This window comes from Peromyscus eremicus, chromosome 8a (assembly GCF_949786415.1).
Source record: "Peromyscus eremicus chromosome 8a, PerEre_H2_v1, whole genome shotgun sequence".
NCBI classification, from domain to species: Eukaryota; Metazoa; Chordata; class Mammalia; order Rodentia; family Cricetidae; genus Peromyscus; species Peromyscus eremicus.
Genome location: NC_081423.1, coordinates 56,411,829 through 56,432,825, shown reverse-complemented (window position 1 = coordinate 56,432,825; position 20,997 = coordinate 56,411,829). Strand labels below are relative to the sequence as shown.

Genomic DNA, 20,997 nt, shown 5'->3' with positions numbered 1-20,997 from the left:
AAACAAGGGCCAGAGAACATACCAACCTCTCCATGCTCAGCACACTGGACAGGAGGCAGAGGATTAAGGGGGAAATCTGACCCATGATTTCTGCACCTGGAACTGAGGAGAGAGGGACCAGCCCTGCACCACAAGGAGTGAGTGCGCAGGGATGTGAAGGTGGAGACCAGGAAGTGAAAACAGATTGCAGCCCAGCACTATTATTTATTTATTTTATGTGTATGTATGTGGCTTGAAGATATGTATGCACACTGTGTATGGGTCTGTGGAGGCCAGAAGAAGGCGTTGGATCCCCTGAAATTGGAGTTGCAGGAGATTGTGAGCTGCCCAGCATGAGTACTGGGACTAAACTCTTATCCTCTGCAGGGGCAGCAAGTGCTCTTAACTGCTCAGCCATCTCTCTGGCCTCACAGTACTATTTTAAAAGAAAACAAGGAAGATCTGATATAAAAATAAAACAGATGCTGGGCAGTGGTGGCACACGCCTTTAATCCCAGCACTTGGGAGGCTGAGGCTGAGGCTGAGGCAGACCGATCTCTGTGAGTTGGAGGCCAGCCTGGTCTATGGAGTGAGATCCAGGACAGGCACCAAAACTGTACGGAGAAACCCTGTCTCGAAAACCAAAAAGGAAAAGATGAGGTGGAGACAGCTCGGTGGTTAAGTGCGCTGGGTGCTCTGACAGAGGACCCCAGTTGAGTTCCCAGCATGCACACGAAGGCTCACAACCATTTGCAGCTACAGTTTCATATGACACCTCTTTTGGCCTTTGAGGGCACAACACACACATGATGTACTTCATACAAGCAGGCACAACATTATACCCGTAAAATAAAAATAAATTAGAAAAGAAAAAAACAAAATACAACATGGCCTCCAACTTAAAACTCCAAACTGGAGAAGCAGGCTTTAGAGAATGGCATGGATGTTAGTGAAATCCCTGTCACCCAGAAGCCAGAGTCTTGGATAGGCCTCTATGTACACCACTAGGGTCATGGCACAACCAAGGTATGAGGGCAGATCACTTGACCTGCATAGACAGTCTAGAAATGACAGTTTAAGACAGAGGACAAAACCTCACCAGAAGCTTTCCTGTATTACGGGAACAGGCTAGCTGGGCAGCCTATGAGTATTACCTGTCCCCTGACTTTGCATCATGTCAAATTCTAGGGACCTGAGAAGACACAGGCTGGTTAGCAGAGCTGTACGACCTGTAAGTGTGAAACAAGCAAGGCAGAAGGCCAAGGCATGTTTTCAGAGACTACTGCTGCAAATGTTTCCTGCATTCAGGTCTGGGCAGTCAAGAGCAGCCCTTGCCTCTGCTGTACTCATACCTGTCAGGGGACTACATTACCCAAACACCCTGGGGCCACAGAGATAAAGAAGATGGGCAGAGAGGAGCCTGGGATGAGCAGAGAGTTAGCTACCTTCTCCCACTGGTGCTTTTCTTCCAGCTGCATGAACATATCCAAAATGTAGGTCATATGTGCAGGGCCGCTGAGCTCTAGGATGTCCTCACTCACTGGCACGTGCCCTGGCCACTCAGCCAGCAGGGAGGCGAGCACATGGCGAGCATAGAGGACTGCTGTGGCCTCGTTCACACGGAAGAGGTAGTCCCGGACAGCCCTCTTGCTCTTGCAGTTCAGCTCCTTGTGCAGGAGGGCAGCGCTCTTGCTCCGGCGTTGCTTGGCGTAGCTCTGCTGCAGTTCACTCTCTGTGCTGGAAATCAGCTTCTGGGTCACAGGGTTCGATTCGGCAGTGGCTTGGTCAGAACGCACAGGCCGGGACTGCAAAGCCAAGACCACCATTACAGAGGCCTGGCCTTCTTACTAGGGGGCAGAAGTGTAAACACTGATCCCAAGGTAGGAGACATACCAAACATGGCAAGATAATCATGTCTGTGTCCACGGCTTTGGCACTCTGCTCCTCCAGTCTCAGACTCCTACTGGGTTGCCACCTCTGTGCCAGGGAGCGAATCCTCTCATCTGTGGTGAGCTCATCCCCATCAAACCTGAAGGGGAGCCAGTAATGGGCACAAAAAGTGGAGGAGAGAAGAACTTAAAATACACTGTCAGAAAGGTGACCAGACTCTGTCATGCACCCAATTATATCATCACTTGCTATACTTGCAAACTATAGTCACAGCTTTCATCCATTCACCCAAACATGTAGACTTCTAAGAATATCCTCATGGCAGAGACACAAACTGTCTCTTAGGAACCACTTTTCTCTTTATGTTTCTTTATTTTTAAAAAATTACTTTTTGTAGCTAGGCGGTGTTGGCGCGTGCCTTTAATCCCAGCACTCGAGAGACAGAGACAGGCAGATCTTTGTGAGTTCGAGGCCAGGCTAGTCTACAGAGTGAGTTCCAGGACAGCTAGGGCTGTACACAGAGAAACTCTGTCTCAAAAAACAAAACCAACAAATAAAAACTACTTTTTGTGTATATGTTTTGTCTACATGCATGTCTGTGCATCATATGCAGGCCTAGTTCCCTCAGGGGTCAAAAGAAGGTGCTAGATATCAAACCCAGGTCCTCTGTGAGAACAACCAGTGTTCTTAACCACTGAGAATTTCTCAGCCTGTTTCTATTTCTTTCTTAATTTAGGATGTGTGTATGGGAGGTTGACCTCTCTCTCTCTCTCCAGTTGTTTTCCACCTTAGTTTTAGAGACAGGGTCTCTCACTGAAGCGGAGCTTACTGATTCAAGCTGAATCCACTTGTCTCCACCCCACATCCCTAGTACTGGAGTTATAGATGGGCACTGCCATGCCTAGCTTTACATAGGTACTGGGGATCCAAACTCAGGTCAAGTGTCTTCCCAACTCAACTCTGTCTTCCCTTCCCTTTCTCTGTCTGCCTCTGGATGCTTACGTGAGAAAACCACAAATTCTACCTGCCCCAGTCTGAGGTTCTACTATTTTTTTTGTTGTTGTTAAAGTAGCTTAGACTGTACCCTGACCATCTTCTTCTCATAGTACCTGCTCTATTTCATATAGGATTTTAGATAATACGTAGGGTAAAACAGAAACATGGATAAGTTAATTGAAATTCACTCCACATTAGAACAAGAAGCTAAAGGGCTAGGGAGGTAGCTTAGCATGTACAAGGCTCTGGGTTTGACTCACTAGCACAGCAAAAAGGGAGGGAGGGAGGGGATAGACAGAAGGGAAAGGAGAAGAAGTGGGAGGGAAAGATGTGTGTGTAGGAGGAGAGAGAGAGAGCACAGCCAGGCCATGGGGACAGAAGAGGAGATGGATTCTGGAGCCACCTCTGAACTTCCTAGCCAAGAGAAGGATACACTGTTGATTATATAATCATCCCTGTGAAAAAGTCCTGAAAATAATTTACACTGATGAAATGTAAGAGCCCAGACCCCTCTTGAACCACAGCAGCTGCTCTGCTCTGGACCCTCTGAAGCATCCCAGAGTCTGCACCTTTAAGGCTGCACACATCATAGTCTCACAGGAAACTGTCACACTCTTAGAGATGACTCAGTCAAAGTGGCACAGCTGCCTTTCCAGGGGCCTCAGGAAGAACTCCAGGCTGGTCCCTGTGGCTGCCTGGCCTACCAGGGCCTCTCTCCGATCCCATGGTAGCAGGTGAGGGTCCCCTACCCTCACTTGGCACACTTCAGTGCATCTGAATGGTCTTTACCTCTTCTGAACTTCCAGGAAGAAAGAATCGGTCTTTTTCATCTGCAGTTCATATATGGCCCGGAGAATGTGCAGAGGAGCGTTGAGGGCGTCATGAGCCATCTGGAGGCATGGGAGAAGGCAAAACACAGACAAGGATAAGTGCCTTAAAACATGAACAACATGCACTCTGAAAGTGACAAAACAGAATTTCAAGTTACCCCAGGTTGCAGCTGAAGAACACTATGTGGGTACTTGAAAAAAGCATGGCAAATTGTGAGTACTAAGATATGAACTATAAAATATGCATTACCACTTTAGGGGCTAGAGAAATGGCTCAGTGGTTAAAAATACTTATTGCTCTTTCAGAGGACCTGGGTTCAGTTCCCAGTACCCATATGGTGGCTCAGAACTACCTGTAACTCCAGTTTCAGGCGATTCACTACCCTTTCTGGGCCTCCGCAGGCTCCTGCATGCATATGGTGCATATAAAATCACATAAGTACACACCATGCACATAAAATAAATAAATAAATCTTAAAGCCACTACAAAGATAGGGCTCTACTATCCTTTTGGATCTTTTCTGTATGCAACAGACTAAGCAGTTAAAAAGGTTATTTAGCTGGGTGGTGGTGGTGGTGGTGGTGGTGGTGGTGGTGGTGGTGGTGGTGGAGCATGCCTTTAATCTCAGCACTCGGGAGGCAGAGGCAGGCGGATCTCTGTGAATTTGAGGCCAGCCTGGTCTACAGAGCGAGATCCAGGACACGTACCAAAACTACACAGAGGAAACCCTGTCTCAAAAAAAAAACAACAAAAAAAAAGGTTTTTAATTTATTTATGTGAATGGATATTGTACCTGCATGCCTGTCTGTGCCCCATGTGTGTGCCTAGTACCCGTAGAAGGCATTAAAGGGTGTCAGGTCCCCTGGAACTGAAGTTAACAAACAGTTGTGAGCTCTCATTTGAGTGCTGGGAATCCAGCCTGGGTCCTCTGAAGAACAGCAGTACCACTAAGCTCTTTAACCACTAAGCTCTCTCTCCAGTCCCTGGACTTGTTTAGGTTGACGCCCAGCTGAGCCAAAGGGAAGCCACTCCTCTGACACCTCTGCCCCATTCCCATGATGACCAGTGAACATACCAAGAAGCATATTCTGGTGGGTTCGTCCAAGCTTTCAAGAGGGTCTAGTTTTTTCTGCTCTGGTTCTCCAGGGCTACTAACTGGCCGGTCCACTTCTTCCTCTTGGTCCCCTCGCTCATCCAGCTCCAGGTCTCCATGTTCAGTCAGAGTGTTGATCTCCTTTTTTGAGGAGTACAGCATGATGGACAGAATCTACACACAGTCAGGCAAGCAGAGCAGGGAGATGAGTTCAGTGAGCAAGAAGATGACATTGTGTGATATTGTGTTCCCCAAAATATTGTGCACTCTAATAAACTTATCTGGGGCCAGAGAACAGAATAGCCACAATATTAAACATTGAGATTAGGCAGTGGTAGCACATGTCTTTAATCTTATCACTTGGGAGGCAGAGATCCATGTGGATCTCTGTGAGTTTAAAGCCACACTGGAAACACCCAGGCATGGTGACTCACGCCTTTAATCCCAGGAAGTGAGGACAGAAAGCAGAAAGGTATATAAGGCATAAGGACCAGGAACTAGAGCTGGTTAAGCTTTTAGGCTTTTGAGCAGCACAGTTCAGCTGAGATTCATTTGGATAAGGACACAGAGGCTTCCAGTCTGAGGAAACAGGATCAGCTGAGAAACTGGCGAGGTGAGGAAGCTGTGGCTTGTTCTGCTTCTCTGATCTTCCAGCATTCACCCCAATATCTGACTCTGGGTTTGTTTTTATTAATAAGACCATTTAAGATTCGTGCTATATGACATAGTTCTTTAATCCTGTAAGGGTCTATGAGATTTATCCTAACTTTAAGATAGCAGAGTTCACATGGAGAGTATGTGATTAGTAAAGGGACATGAAAGCATGTTCAACTATACTTATAATAGGACTTGAGTTCAATTCCTAGAACCCACATGGCAGCTCACAACCATGTGTAACCGAAGTCCAGGGGAGCTGATGTCCTCTTCTGGCCTCTGTGGGCACCAGGCACTCAAGCAGTGCATACATAGTTGCAGGCACACCACCACACATACAATTTCCCTTAGACCTAAGCAGAGCCTGTAGCAGTCAGAGCTGGTTCTTCAAATGCAGGCATCTGTGAAGTGAGGGTGAGGGGCACGGCACAGCCTTGTAGCACTGCCCCATACACTAGAAGCTAGCACCTGACCTTGAAAAGCCTCTGGGAACCATAAGAATTCCACTAAGAAACATCTGAGGCCTCAAAGGAGGAACAATAAAATGAAATTATCGACTGAAATCCTACATAAGATAAACGTGTGGTCATATTTAGAAACCGATTTTAGCTCAAAGGAACTTTATAGGGAAATAATAATTCAAAAACACATTTTATTATCATGATTTAATGGTCAATTATGTGTTTCCACAAAATACTTCTCCAAGGTTCTTTGAACAAACACCCAATTCATTTTCCTGCCAGGGGAGGACAGGTGTCAGGATCCCTAATTCAGGAAGAGAGAATCAAGGCTGGGTTTAAGAGCTGCACAGAATGAGAGTGCACAGGGAGGAACTGGCCGGAACAAGCTAGCTCTGCTCCAGGGTGTGACAGACGACAGGGCAGCCCTCCCTTACCTCCAGGTCCCGGAGAAGCCAGGTCTTACTGAAGCCGGTCCCTTTGCTGCACTTCTTCACCAGCAGCTTCAGCAGGTCGCTCTGGAGGAAGGTGGCATGGGTCTCTTGGAAACCGTGAGCCTGCCGAGAGAGGGATTTGCAGGTGCTACAGAGAGAAGGCTAACGCCGGCCGAGCCAGCCTTTTCCAGAGCTGACGGTCCAACTGACCTTCAGGGAAAATTCCAGTCAGTAAGAAAGCACTTGAATCTTCCCCAGGAGCCACTGCACCTCGTTCACTCTGTGTTCTTTCACTAAACAAACGCTTCTGAAACCCATTTTTATGTCACTTCCCTCTTTCCTTTCCAAAAAGGCTTGAGGCTGAAGTCCAAGCCCTAACCATGGCTGATGGGGTCCTACAAGGCTCTCTGCCTGCTTCTTTGGCCTCATCCCCTTGGCTGCACTATCTTAAAGATCTAGAGGTCCTTCTGCTCTGTGACCATCATGCCTGGTCCACTTCAAGGCCCGAAACTTGCTATTCTTTCTATCCATGTTACCCAAGGCTAGCTCCATATCTGCCACCTCCAATTTCCCCCTTTCCAAAGGCTTTCTGATGACTGTATGGAGGCGATGCCTCCTCTGGCTTGGGAGATTCCAAGCCTCATGAGAGCACGACCCTTCTTTCCAGCTCACCACTGTACTTGGCTCTTGGTGTGCAACAATATCAACTGACTGAGTACTCGTGGTGGTGCACACCTTAATCCTAGCATTTGGGAAGTAGAGGCAGGCAGACTCTGAGTATGAGGTCAAGCTGGTTCACATAGTAAGTTCCAGTCCAGCCAGGGCTACCTAACGAATACCTGTCTCAACAAACAAATGAAACTGAATAAGGATTTCGGAGCTCTGCCACCAGGAAGTTCATTTCCCTTCTCTATTATAGTGGAAACAGTGAAACACACCACACTGTGAAACATGTCAGAAACTAAACAACTAGCAGATGAATGGTCTCAGCTGACAATGACACCTTCTCAGGGCCGCCCACAGCTAGAGAGCCAAGCAGGCAAGTCTCTGGTGGTGCCTGAGTTGTCCCCCTGGCCACCATCCAATGACCTCCCTACCAGAGTCATCACTGAACACTTCAATGTCAAGGGGCAACAAACTTCAGCTGAGACCCTTTCCAGGACAGCTCTGTAAGGAAGAGCATCCTGCAAGTAACCTCAATGTATTTCCTTGAAAGATCCTCACAGCCCTCCAGCCCACTAAGGCCCCCAAAGTCATCAGGGGTCAGGGCTTCTCTCCACCCCAAATACCACTCAACTCTCACCTAGCTGCTTCCTCCCAGCCTAATGGTCACATTGATCCCTTGAAGCTCCTTGGGATGCTGGCTCCCTTTATTCCTCCCTCAATTCCTGTGATAACCTAGAGGAGTTCCTGTTGGGCATGAAGTGAAAAACATTTCAGCCCAGTTTTCTTCCCCCCAGACAGGATTATGTTTCCATGAAGCCACAGTATCAGAGTCCATGAAACAATATTTTAAAAAACTGAGAGGGCTGGAGAGATGGCTCAGCAGTTAAGCGCACTGACTGCTCTTCCAGATGGACCCAGGTTCAATTCCCAGCACCCACATGGAAGTTCACAACTGTCTGTAACTCCAGTTCCAAGGGACCTGACACCCATGGCAAAACACCAATGCACATAAAATAGAAATAAAATTAAAAAACAAAAAACAAAAAAACTGAGACTTGCCAGGTGGTGGTGGAACATGTTTTTAATCCCAGAACTCTGGAGGCAGAGGCAGGTGGATCTCTGTGAGTTCAAGGTCAGCCTGGTCTACAAAGTGAGTGCTAGGACAGCCAAAGCTATACAGGATAAATTCTGTCTCAAAAACAACAACAACAAACAAACAAACAAAATAAAAACTGAGACTCAAAACACTGGGAAAATTCTTTCTTCCTTAAAGTTATCCTTGTATAAGGTCTCAAGCATTTCTAAAAAGAACCCATTGTTAACCATTCATCCAAATCAGTTGGCATTTCCTCCTTGTTAATCCCCTGCAGATGTCAAATCACAGGTAGGCTTGTGCAGATGGTAGAGGCTCACCATTACCTTTAGTGTTTTATATAAACCTTTGAGGGCCAAGGACAGGACCCAGGTTGCTTCCACTGCCTCGGGACAATGGCTGTCCATGTTGGTTTGCAGAAGGTGACTGGCAATAAAGGCAAAGTGTTGGGAGTACTGGCTCAGCTGGGCCTGCGAGGTGCCACACTCTTGTCCTCCTCCCTTCTGGACCAGCTGGTAGTCCTTCACTGAAGCATCATGTCACAAAGGAAAAGAAAGGCACAAAGAGTACAGTTAGTGTCCTCTGCAGCCAGGCTTCTCCACAGGCCTCACTTAAGCAAGGACTGCAGAAACAATCTCCCAGCCTCAGGTGTAGCCACTGTATTTAAGCCCAGTTTGCAGGTGAGCACAAAAGTGGTACTTGTCCATGGGGAAACCATGAGGGACAAGTCACAATGCAAAATTCTTATTACTATGTACAAGCAGGTCATCATCAAAGGTGTTGTGATGGCTGTTCTTGGTTGTCAATTTGATTACATTTGGAATTAACTAAAACCCAAGTGGCTGGGCACACCTGTGAGGGACTTTTTTTCTTAATTAAATCATCTGAAGTGGGAAGAACTACTTTAAATTCAGATCTTTTGAGGTAGGACGATACACCTTTAATCTGGGCCACACCCTCTGCTGGCAGCCTATAAAAGGACAAGGAAGAAGGAAGCTTGCTCTCTTTGTCTGCTGGCCCTCAGTCTCCCTGGCATGTCCATCATCCCTTTACTGGCATTAGAGCCTGCTTCTTTGGGATTCTGGTATATACTGAAGATCAGCTGAGACATCCAGTCTCATTGACTGAACAACTACTAGATTCTTGGACCTTCTATTGATAGAGAACCATTGTTGGACTAGCTGGACCACAGCCTGTAAGTCATTCTCATAAACCCTGCCTCCTCTCCCCATTTCATCCTATCAGTTCTGTTCCTCTAGAGACCCTGATCAATGCAGATTTTGGTACCAGAAGTGGTTCTAGAGCAACAGAAGTATAAGGATGAATTTAAGTATCTAGACTAGGCTTTCCAATTTGCCAATACCTACAGTTACTGAAGCCCCTCCTAGAAGCTCAGAGTACTGAAAGCCTATGGTGTGAACTATTTTACAAACTAAAGGAGACAAGTGCACTTGATTATCCTAATTCAACAACTGTGATGGTAAAGGCCACAGATTTGGTGACTCTGTATATAAAACTTTTGACAATCTGTAAAAACATAAGGAAAATGATGCTGGTTGGTTGCTCCTGCATCTCTGGATAAACTGACAGAGGAAAAGAATGAGCCCCATGATAAAATTAACCAGCTCCTAGCATCTCAAAATATGGTGAGGGACACCAATGAACTTAGTGATACAACGGACCATTTCCAGAGGTGCATAAACAGTCTAGAAATTTCTAAGTGTGCCCTGAAAGTGAATTGTCTCTCCAGCAGCCACAGAGTTTGTTACAGAAAATCAGAACAAAGCCCTCACTATAAGCTTGGCTGAATTACGGCAAAAATTCAAGTCCCAGCCTCAGAGGGTGTTGGTAGTTAAAGTTAGGGCATTAATTGGTAAAAAATGGGATACTGTAACTTGGGGTGGAGACATGTAGGAAGACCCCCATTGAAGCTGAGAACTTTGAATCCTCAGAAGGGTTTGTCTCACCTGAAGAAGTAGTCTCTCCACCCTCAGCAGATTTCACTCCCACCCCCTGAAATACTGCCCTTTTCACGTTTGACTGAGGAAATTAATCCTTCATTGTCTGCTAAACCAGCAGTGGCTTTCTCTGAAGATGCAGGAAAGGCAACACTAATGTCCTCAGGGTCTATCAACAGCTGCCTCTAGACCTATAACCAGACTTAAGGCTAAGCAGGTTCCTAGAGGGGAGATAGAAAGTGTAGTCTATAAGTAAGTGTGCTACAATACTAAAGAACTCAGTTTGCTAATTCATTCAAGCAGAAGCCTTGGGAGTGTGTGCAGGAATGGATTTTAAGGGTGTGGGCTAATGGCAGAAGGAACAAAAGTGGATTAGGCTGAGCACTGATAGGGTCCACTGAGTGGAGAATCTAGGCTTAATATGGATGCTCAGACAGTTAAAGGCATCTCAAGTTTGTTTTAATGGTTGGCTGAAGCATTTAACAAGAGATGGCCTACTGAGGAGGAGATGGAGATGCCGGCTAACCCTTGGCTTAGTGTTGATGAAAGGATTTTTTTTTTGGTTTTTCGAGACAGGGTTTCTCTGTGTAGCTTTGGAGCCTGTCCTGGATCTCGCTCTGTAGCCCAGGCTGGCCTCGAACTCACAGAGATCGGCCTGGCTCTGCCTCCCGAGTGCTGGGATTAAAGGCGTGCACCACGCCTGGCAGATGAAAGGATTTTAAGACTCGGGGAAAGTGCAGTGCTGGAGTGGGTACGCTGTGTAAACCCAATCCTCCACAAGGGAGGCTGAGAAGACACGCCCTTCAGGGATCCTGTAAGATGTGAAATGGTGAGAGGCACCAGCACACTGAAGAGCTTTGTTGTCCCCTTTTCCTTGTGCCGGACCTTGGGGTTAGAGATGCTGCTGCTCAGTTGGTTGAATCAAATGTTATGGGTTTAACTGGGCCCCTGAAGCAGCAGGGGCCAGGTGGCAGTACTGAATGACCAAAGGCAAGGTGATGGTAGTTATTATAATGGGCAACATTGACAAAGCAGTGTTGATAATGGCCTGATCCATAATGGGCAGCACAGGCAAAGTGATTTTTATAGTGGCATGACTTGTATGGACCTTTGATACTGGCTAGTCAATCATGGTGTTTCTAGGCATCAGATAGTTAAGAAGCCTACTGCATTCTTGTTTGATCTGTATAAAGAGGGGGAAAAAATCTCAAACAAATGAAAGAAAAGCTACATTGGATTGTGGCAAAAGGGAATCTCAGCCCATAAACCAATTTCCAGATGAGCCAGTTTGCAGACCCAGATCCCCTTGGATGAAGGCACTGCCAGTTCCCCTGAGGAAGGACCTTGATAAAATAACCTAAAAGTTTTACTGTTAGCCTCCTTCCAGCCCTTCCCCAAGGGGCCTCTTGTCCTTTACAAGGGTAACTGTTCACTGGGGGAAAGGACACAATCGGACTTCCCAGGGTCTACTGGATACTGAATCTGAATAGACGCTGATTCTGGGAGGCCCCCAAGAAACACTGTGGCCCTCCAGTACAAGTGGGGGCTTTTGGGTCAGGTGACCACTGGAGTTTTGGCTGAAATCAAACTCAACAGTAGGTTCAGTGGGTCCCTGAACTCATCCTGTGGTTATTTCCCCAGTTCCAGAATATATAATTGGGATAGATATACTTAGAAGTTAGCAAGATTCTCACATTGGTTCCCTGATCTGTGGAATGGGGGTTATTATCATTGAAAAGGCTAAATAGAAACCTTTAGAATTGCCTCTGCCAGAGAAAATAGTGAACCAAAAACAGTATCATATCCCTGGAGGAACTGCAGAAATGATTGCCACCATCAAGAACTTGAAAGACGCAGGGGTGGTGGTTCCCACCACATATCCCTTTAACTCTCCTGTTTGTCCAGTGCAGAAGACAGATGGATTGGGGAGAATGACAGCTGACTATCGAAAATTCAATCAAGTAGTGACTCCAATTGCAGCTGCTGTACCATATGTGGTGTTCTTGAGCAAATTAACACATCTCCTGGTACATGGTATGCAGCTATTGATTTAGTAAATGCCTTTTTCTTGGTACCTGTCCATAAAAACCACCAGAAACAACTTGCTTTCAGTTGGTAAGGCCAGCAGTATACCTTCACAGTTTTACCTCAATACATATTAACTCTCTAGCCCTGTGTCATAACTTAGAAGGAATCTTGATCACCTTTCTCTTCCACAAAAACAAAACAAACAAACAAACAAACAAACAAAACACCACATTGGGGCAAAAGATTGACGACATTATGTTGACTGGACCAAGTAAGCAGGAGGTAATAACTACTTTGGACTTATTGGTAATAACACATATGTACATCAAAGGATGGCAAATAAATCCAACCAAAATTCAAGGGCTTTCTATTTCAGTGAAATTTTAAGAGTCCAGTGGTGTGGGGTATGCAGAGATATTCCTTCTAAGGTGAAGGATAAGTTATAGCACCTGGCCCTTCCCACCACCAAGAAAGAAGCACAATGTTTGGTTGGCCTGTTTGGATTCTGGAGACAGCACATTCCTCACTTGGGTGTGTTACTCTGGCCCATATACCAAGTGACTTGGAAAGCTGCTAGCTTTAAGAGAGGCCTGGAAAGGAGGAGGCTCTTCAACAGGTCCAGGCTGCTGTGCGGGCTGATCTACCACTTGGACCATATAATCCAGCAGACCTGATGGTACTTGAGGTGTCAGTGGCAGATAGGGATGCTGTGTGGAGTCTCTGGCAGGCCCCTATAGTGAACCACAGCGGAGGCCCTTGGGATTTTGGAACAAGGCTCTACCATCATCTGCAGACAACCACTCTCCCTTTGAGAGACAGCTCTTGGCCTACTGTTGTGACTTAGTGGAAACTGAACATTTGACAATGGGACACCAAATTTCTGTGACCTGAGCTGCCCATCGTGAACTGGGTATTATCTGACCCACCAAGCCATAAAGTAGGATGTGCACAGTAGCAATCCATTATCAAATGGAGGTGGTATATACATGACTGGGCCAGAGCAGGTCCTGAAGGCACAAGCAAGTTATGTGAAGAGGTTGCCTAAATGCCAATGGTTTATATTCCCATTACAATGCTGTCTGCTGCCAAGCATGTACCTACAGTCTAAGAGGTATGCCTTATGATCAGCTGACTGAGGAAGAGAAGACTAGAGCCTGGGTTACTGATGGTTCTGCACGTTATTTAGGTACCACCCAGAAGCGGACAGCTACAGCATTACACCACCTTTCTGGGACAACCCTAAAAGATACTGGTGAAGGGAAATCTTCACAGTGGGCAGAACTTTAGGCAGTACACATGGTCATACATTTTTCTTGGAAGGAGAAATAGCCAGATGTGTGATTATTTACTAGGAACTTAGAAAGAGCAAGATTGAAAAATTGGTGAGAAACACATTGGAGGAAGAAGTGTATGGATAGATCTCTCCAAATGGAGAAGGATGTGAAGATACTTGTGCCCCAAATAAATCATGGGAGTAAGTCATGTAAGTCACCATGTAAGGGTGACTTCAGCAGAGGAGGAGTTCAGTAATCAAGTAGGTAGGATGACCCATTCTGTGGATAGTCAGCCTCTTCCCCCAGACATCTCTGTCATGGGCCCATGAACAAAGTGACCACGGTGGAGAAATGGAGGCTATGCATGGGCTCAACAACATGGACTTCCACTCACCAAGGCTGACCTGGCTACACTGCTGCTGAGTGCCAGATCTGCCAACAACAAAGACCAACACTGAGCCCCAGAAATGGCACCATTCCCCAGAGTAAGTCAGCCAGCAATCTGGGGGCAGGTTGACTACATTGGACCTCTTCCTCTATGCAAAGGACAATGCTTTGTCCTTACTGGAGTAGATACTTATTCTGGTTATGGATTTGCCTTTCCTGCATGTGCTTCTGCCAAAACTACCATCCATGGACTTACAGAATGCCTTCTCCACTATCATGGTATTCAAATAATCCCTCAGCAGCCAGAGAAATATATACTACAGACAGCAACAAAGATAACAACAGCAGGCCTCATGCCAATTCACAGCAGAATGAGTGCAAGCCAGAGAACAACAGAGAGACATCTTTAAAGAATTCAAAGAAAAAACTATTAGGGGCTGGGGAGTAGCTGTGACGGTAGACTGTTTGCTTAACAACCACAAGGCCTAGGGTTTGGTCTCCAGCACATTAACCAGGGGTGGTGGTACACGCTGTAACCCCAGCACTGGAGGCAAAGGCAGAAGGACTACAAGTCCAAAGTCATAGTTGGTTATATAACAAGTTCAAGGCAGCCTGTGCTATGTGAGATCTACACACACACACACACACACACACACACACACACACACACACACACACACACAGAGAGAGAGAGAGAGAGAGAGAGAGAATAGCATAACAAATAACAAAATATTTCTCAGAATATTTTTATCCAGAAAAGTTACGTTTCATAAAGATTTTACTTTTAATTATGCGTATACACGTCTGCCAGTGTGAGGGTTTGTATATATAAGTACAGTGTTCATGGAGACCAGGAGAGAGTGCTGGTCCCCTGGAGCTGGAGTTACAGGTGGTTGTGAGCCATTGGATGTGGGTGCTGGGAACTAAACCTGGTCCTCTGCATGAGCTCTTAACTGCTGAACCATTTCTCCAGCACCAGAAAAATAGTCTTTCCAAGACAAAGTCAGAGCCGGGAGTGGCAGTGTGCACCTGCGATACCAGCACTTGGGAGAGAAAGGCAGGAGGACTCCAACTTCAAGGCCAACCAGGCTATCTGGTGAGAGTCAGTCTTAAAAACAAGGCCGGGGTCAGAATAAATACTTTCCAGACAGATTTCTGTGGCAAAGGACATGGACTAAAAGAAATGCTAAGGAAGTGTTTCACACCAGGGAAAATTATACTAGACGGACTTCTGAATCTACAAAAGCAATGAAGAACACCAGAAATAGTAAATGTGTAATTGAGTATGCACTGTTTTCACTTAAAAATATCTGTAATAATAACTCACATTGCAAAGAAAACATTATGTACTGTGAGATTTACATCATGTAGAATAAACAGTATGACTACAATAACACAGAGTGAGGCAGACATGGGGCACAAATGCACTATTTCTACACAGTTGCAAAGTGAAATAACACCTGAAGACAGACAGTACAGGTGTGCAGAACAAACCACAGGGCCATCTCCCAAGTGCTGACTAAAGTACTCACTGCTGTGACACCAGAGCAACAGAGTTAGCACCAATAGCAGACATGAAATGAATCTTTAGAAAATAGGAAAAGTCAATCCAAAAGAAGGCAGGAGAACAAAGAACCAAGAGCAGAGACAAATGGAGAATAAGCAAGGAGACAGCAGACTTAAACTCAATCAGCCATCAAATGCCTGAATAAGTATTGAAAGGAAGGGACCGTCACACCGATTAAAAAGAAGACTGACCATGTGCTATCTATAAAAAATCAATTTATGTGTTCACTATGCTTATTTATTACTATTTTATCTGAGACAGGGTCTCATTACACAGTCCAGACTGGCCTCAAACTCACTTGCAGGCTGATTTTGATTGTGTGATTCTCCTGCCTCAGTGCTGAGGTTACAGACATATACCAAGACACTCTGCATAAGAAATCCACTTAATTGAAAGATTTGAGCTGTTGAGAGGACTCAATGGATAACGGCATTTGCCACCAAGCCTGATAATCTGAGTTCAATCTCTAGGGCCTCAGGATATGGTAAATGAGAAGTGACTCTCACAAGTTTGTCCTCTGATCTCCACATATGTGTGTATGCACACACAAATAAATAAATGTAATTTAAAAAGATTAAACAATCACATGCAGGAACAAGAACTGAGGCATCTTCATTGGTTCATAGCACACAAGGATTAGACTATTTTCTTCCATTCTTAGAAGACATAATTATGCTTAGGACCTGTTTTCCTTTTCCTGGTTTTGACGTCGACAATTACAGCTCTATTCTTCTCAGTGAAGTGCTTCAAGATGATCACATTATGGGGCTCATTGGCGTTATCCATATAAACACAGCGGGTTCCCACACAGAGGACCTAGGGCATTGATGCAGGAAGAGGCAGTTAGGCACAAGCTCAGTCCCTTTTGCATGCTCTTCTACAAGCACACATGGATAGGGGGTCTTCTCATCCCCAAGTCCAAAGGATTGTGTGCACAGCTGGCACACAATTAGTTTAGGTGCTTGTCATAGCTTTACAGCTCCTCATCCCAGTCAGATGAGGCATACAAAATGAGGAAGATCAACATGAGTGCCAGAGTGAAGTTCTCTGAAGTTCTTTATAACTGAATACATTCTAGTTACCTACTATTCAAAGCTAGTAAAATTAATCAAATGTCTAACTATTGACAACACAAGTCTAACAACCGCACAATTCTGAAAAATTTTCCAAAACCATTACAGACACATCTGTATGTATGTGAGTGTGAGTGTGAGAGTGTGTGTGTGTGTGTGTATGCACACATACACTCTAGAGACCTGGGAGAACAGGCCTTCAGATGCTGTACCTGGGGGAAGCCGACAAGCACCAGCAGGGTAAAGATGTTGGTGTGCTTCAGCTGGAAAGGCAGCTGCTTGATGCAGTGATCTGTGAAGGTGGCAATGACGTCCCGCCACAATGGGGCATTGTTGAGTGACCGAAGGATCTCTGCCATGGAGCAGGCCCAGTCCAAGCCCACACGGCTAGAAGACAAGATTTCCAATGTTAGGTGGCAGTGTGAGGCTACACCTTCACAAACACCACAGCTCAGTGTCCTAGGAAGAGTCAGACTCATGCAAAGAATCATCCATTACTTAGCTTAAAAATTACCAGAATGATGCTTTTCACATACAGGTAAGTGAAAACAACAAAATCAAGATCTGTTACTTTTTTTTTAAAGGTTTATTTATTATGTATATAGTGTTCTGTCTGCATGCCAGAAGAGGGCGCCAGATATCATTACAGATGGTTGTGAGCCACTATGTGGTTGCTGGGAATTGAACTCATGACCTCTGGAAGAGCAGCCAGTGCTCTTAACAGTTGAGCCATCTCTCCAGCCCAAGATCTGTTACTTATATACTCAGCCTACAAACTCAATCTACAACTACATTCTCAAATATCTCTAAAACAGTGGTTCTCAACCTGTGGGTCATGACCCCTAACTATTGACAACACAAGTCTAACAACCGCACAATTCTGAAAAATTTTCCAAAACCATTACAGACACATCTGTATGTATGTGAGTGTGAGTGTGAGAGTGTGTGTGTGTGTGTGTATGCACACATACACTCTAGAGACCTGGGAGAACAGGCCTTCAGATGCTGTACCTGGGGGAAGCCGACAAGCACCAGTTGGGGGGAGTTAACTGACCCTTTCACAGAGGTCATCTAAGACCATCTGAAGGGCTGGAGAGACGGCTCAGAGGTTAAGAGCACTGGCTATTCTTCCAGAGGACTCAGGTTCAATTCCCAGCAACCACATGGCAGTTCACAACTGTCTGTGACTATAGGTCCAGGGGATCAAAAACCCTCACAGAGACGTACATGCAGGCAAAACACCAATGCACATTTAAAAAAAAAAAGACCATCTGAAAAGGTTTTTTTCATAAAATAAAGATATTTACATTATGATTTATAACAGCAGCAAAATGACAGTTATAAAGTAGTAATGAAAGTAATTTTATGGTTGGGGTCAGCACAACACGAGGAACTGTATTAAAGGACTGCAGCACTAGGAACCTAGGTTGAGAACCACTGCTCTAGAGTGTTATCTTCACATACCATATACAAATACATTCATATTCACAGTCATACTCAGAAAGGAGCTTAGAGATGTATGTGGTACAAATCAAGGTCACTTTTCCTTCTTCATCTCATTTCAAATTTGGTATTATGATTGTTATTTTTATATGAAAACAGATTTTTCAACCTCAATGCCTATACTTACTTTTCTCAGGAAAAATCTACCAGAATAGATCTCTTCAGAGCTGACTGGCAGGTACTGATGCTGAGGCTTCTCAGCCACTTTAGTGTGGAGTTCCTAGTTGAATTCTCAGAGGAGAGCCTCAGCACTGCAGCACACTCCTCACCACTAGCCCTGTGCTCTCAGTGAGCAGCACCAAGGCGGAGTGGAAGCTGGTATGTGAAAACCCATGTTACCTGTCCAGGCAGACAGCTCCCAGGCTGAAGAGCAGGTGGGTGGTCTTCCAGCCGTCTGGTACAATGCCATTGTCTGCTGTAGCAAACAGGTTGTGTTTGGCTGAAAGGACCTTGATGACTGCAGTGTCTACCTCTGCTGGCAAAAGACGGACAATTAACTGGCCCAGAAGACCCAGGGTGAGGTGGTAGGTTTCATTCAGGTGGCCTGCGTTAGAGATGACGACCTGAAACATGAGTGGAAGGACGTGCTCCAGGTCTATCAGGGGGACTGTGGGACCCTGTCAACAGAGAGGAGAAATCTCCTTAGTACAAAATCCAGTCAGCTACAGGATCTACACACGCCACCTAGTCAAGTGTTACAACTGCCTAACTCCAGTTTCAAAAACGTCGTGTGTAAAATCAACTGTAACGAAAATAAATATGCTCAGGTATCATCTTATCCTACTTTTTAAATTTAATTTTTTTGTGTGTATATGTGATCATGCATATGTATGTGCTGGTACTTCTGGAGCCCAGAAGATGGCACTAGATCCCCTAGAGCCGGAGTTACAGGAGGTGTTGAACCTCTGGACACGAGTGCTGGGAACCAAACTCTGGTCCTCTTCAAGAGTAGGAAGCACTCTTAACTGCTGAGCCCTGTCTCCAACCCCCTTCTTATCCCACTTCTAATATTCCTTTACCCTTAAAGTAAACAAAACATCTGCTCTTTTCTTCCTTTCCTGATAATGTCCCATATAAAGAATTCAAAGAATTAAAAAATAAATAAAATTCAGACTGTCCATCATAGTCCCCTTCTGACCCACCAATGCCAAAGAAGTAACAAGTATTAACAGTTGGATAGACAGTTTGTCAACCTCTCTTAATACACATTTATAGGTAATGCCTGTAAATTATTTTCCCTCCCTCCCTCCTTCCCCCTCTTCCTCCCTCCCACATGGAGTGTGTGTGTGTGTGTGTGTGTGTGTGTGTGTGTGTGTGCAAATGCATGTACCATAGCACATGTGGGGGCCAAGGGAAAATCTCCAGTGTTGGTCCTTGCCTTGTACCTTGTTTGAGACAGGGTCTCTTTGTTGTTTGCTTCTGTGTATGTCAGGCTGGCTTGCCTATGGGCTTCTGGGGATTCTTCTGTCTCCACCCACCCCACTCTCCATGAAGAGATGCATGTTAGTTATTGTATCCAACTCTGAGTGGGTTCTGGGGTCCTCAAGCTTGCATGGTAAGTGCTTCACCCACCAAGTCATCTTCTCAGCCCTATTTTTCTTTCTTTAAATACTGTCTGCATTTTACTTGGCTTCCAATGCTTATTATTAAAAATGCCATTTGGAAAACAGCTGACTACATTTCTACATGCTTAAACCAGTTATTATTTTCCATAGGAAAAAACAGAAAACCAGAGACCCTCTTTAATAATTGTGAGTATGTTGAGTGTGATTCAAGACAGCACTGTATACAGACTAGAAAACAAAGCAACCGAAGCACCTAAAGCTCTTAGAAATAAAAACTGAACCTCAGGAGGCATTCCCTTCAAGGGATGGCTGATAAGGCTGCTGGAGACCACGAAGAACAAAGAAGGTGTATAGAAAGGGGCTCATGTGGTGTGGGCTACAAGTTCTCATGTAATAAGGGTACCTAGGAATTGGCATAAAGACAGACACAGTGTGGAGCAAGTGAGGTTGGGAAGGCCTCTGTATAGAGTAAAAAGATGAAGAGGAGAACATTCTTCAAAGAATAATGGCTGTGATGGGAGGCTGATCAAATAAGTAATTATACCAAGGGTCATGGGATCCAGGACCTCAAGTTAAAGATCAGAGGTGCAAACACAAAAAGACAAGACTGAATGAATCTTGTGCCATTGGGTGTGAACTGCAGGGACTGCTGTGAACTCATAATTCATTCTCACATTCTCTGAACCTCTATGCTGAGAGAGCACACAATGACTCTCCTACCAGGTACTGTGACTGACTCATAAGTCAGCCTCAGTTCCCACACACAAGGTGATTTCTTAGTCCAAGCGTCTCTTGGCAAACTGCTTTTTAAAATGTCCCTGGACTCAGAGATCTGAAGACCAAACCTTGGTTTACAAGGATATCCCCTTCCCTAGAGCTTTGCAAACTCTGAAAAACTTGTTTCCACATTTTGCTAGCTGTTGATTCTTAGCCATGAGAAAAAAAACAGTATTGTTAAAGATGTCAGTTATTCCTAAATTGATATATAGTCAATGCCATTCCAAAGAAACTAACTCACCAGATCTTAAAGGGGCAGTTTGACAGGGGCTTGATAAAAAATAATACTAAAATTCACATAAAATACGCACAAATGAAGAGTCCAGAAAATTATAAAGAATACTAAGGACATAGCTAAGCTGTCTAGATTCTTTGAAGATATCAATATTATGAAAGTTACCAAAATAGGGCTGGACAGATGGCTCAGTGGTTAAGAGCACTTGTTGCTCTTGGAAAAGACAAGATGCGGTTGTTTCCAGGACCCACACCAGACAGCTCATAGCCACCTCTAACTCTAGTTCCAGGGGATCCAATGTCCTCTGGCCCATGGCATCTGCAAGCATGTGGTGTATATAAACTCAAGTAGGTGTGCACGCACACACACACACACACACACACACACACATACACACGATCTTCAGAGGCAGGTGGATCTCTGCGAGTTCGAGGCAAACCTGGTCCATAAAGTGAATTCCAGGACAGCCTGAGCTGTTAAACAGAGATACCCTGTCTCGGGGGAGGGCAAGGAAAGATCTTAAAGAAGTTATAACA

General features: G+C 45.2%; 1 protein-coding gene across 1 annotated transcript in view; it reads right to left on the bottom strand.

The window, feature by feature from the left end:
* Positions 1-20,997, bottom strand: part of Zzef1 (zinc finger ZZ-type and EF-hand domain containing 1) — a 131,534-nt gene that overhangs the window by 13,455 nt on the left and 97,082 nt on the right. Inside the window, exons 40-48 of the mRNA XM_059271136.1 lie at positions 18,224-18,501; positions 16,594-16,768; positions 15,992-16,124; positions 8,421-8,620; positions 6,339-6,458; positions 4,772-4,963; positions 3,655-3,755; positions 1,873-2,008; positions 1,425-1,784 (exon numbers count right to left, since the gene is read on the bottom strand). Of these exons, the coding sequence (XP_059127119.1) occupies positions 1,425-1,784; positions 1,873-2,008; positions 3,655-3,755; positions 4,772-4,963; positions 6,339-6,458; positions 8,421-8,620; positions 15,992-16,124; positions 16,594-16,768; positions 18,224-18,501 (1,695 nt within the window). The remainder of the gene's footprint in view (positions 1-1,424; positions 1,785-1,872; positions 2,009-3,654; positions 3,756-4,771; positions 4,964-6,338; positions 6,459-8,420; positions 8,621-15,991; positions 16,125-16,593; positions 16,769-18,223; positions 18,502-20,997) is intronic.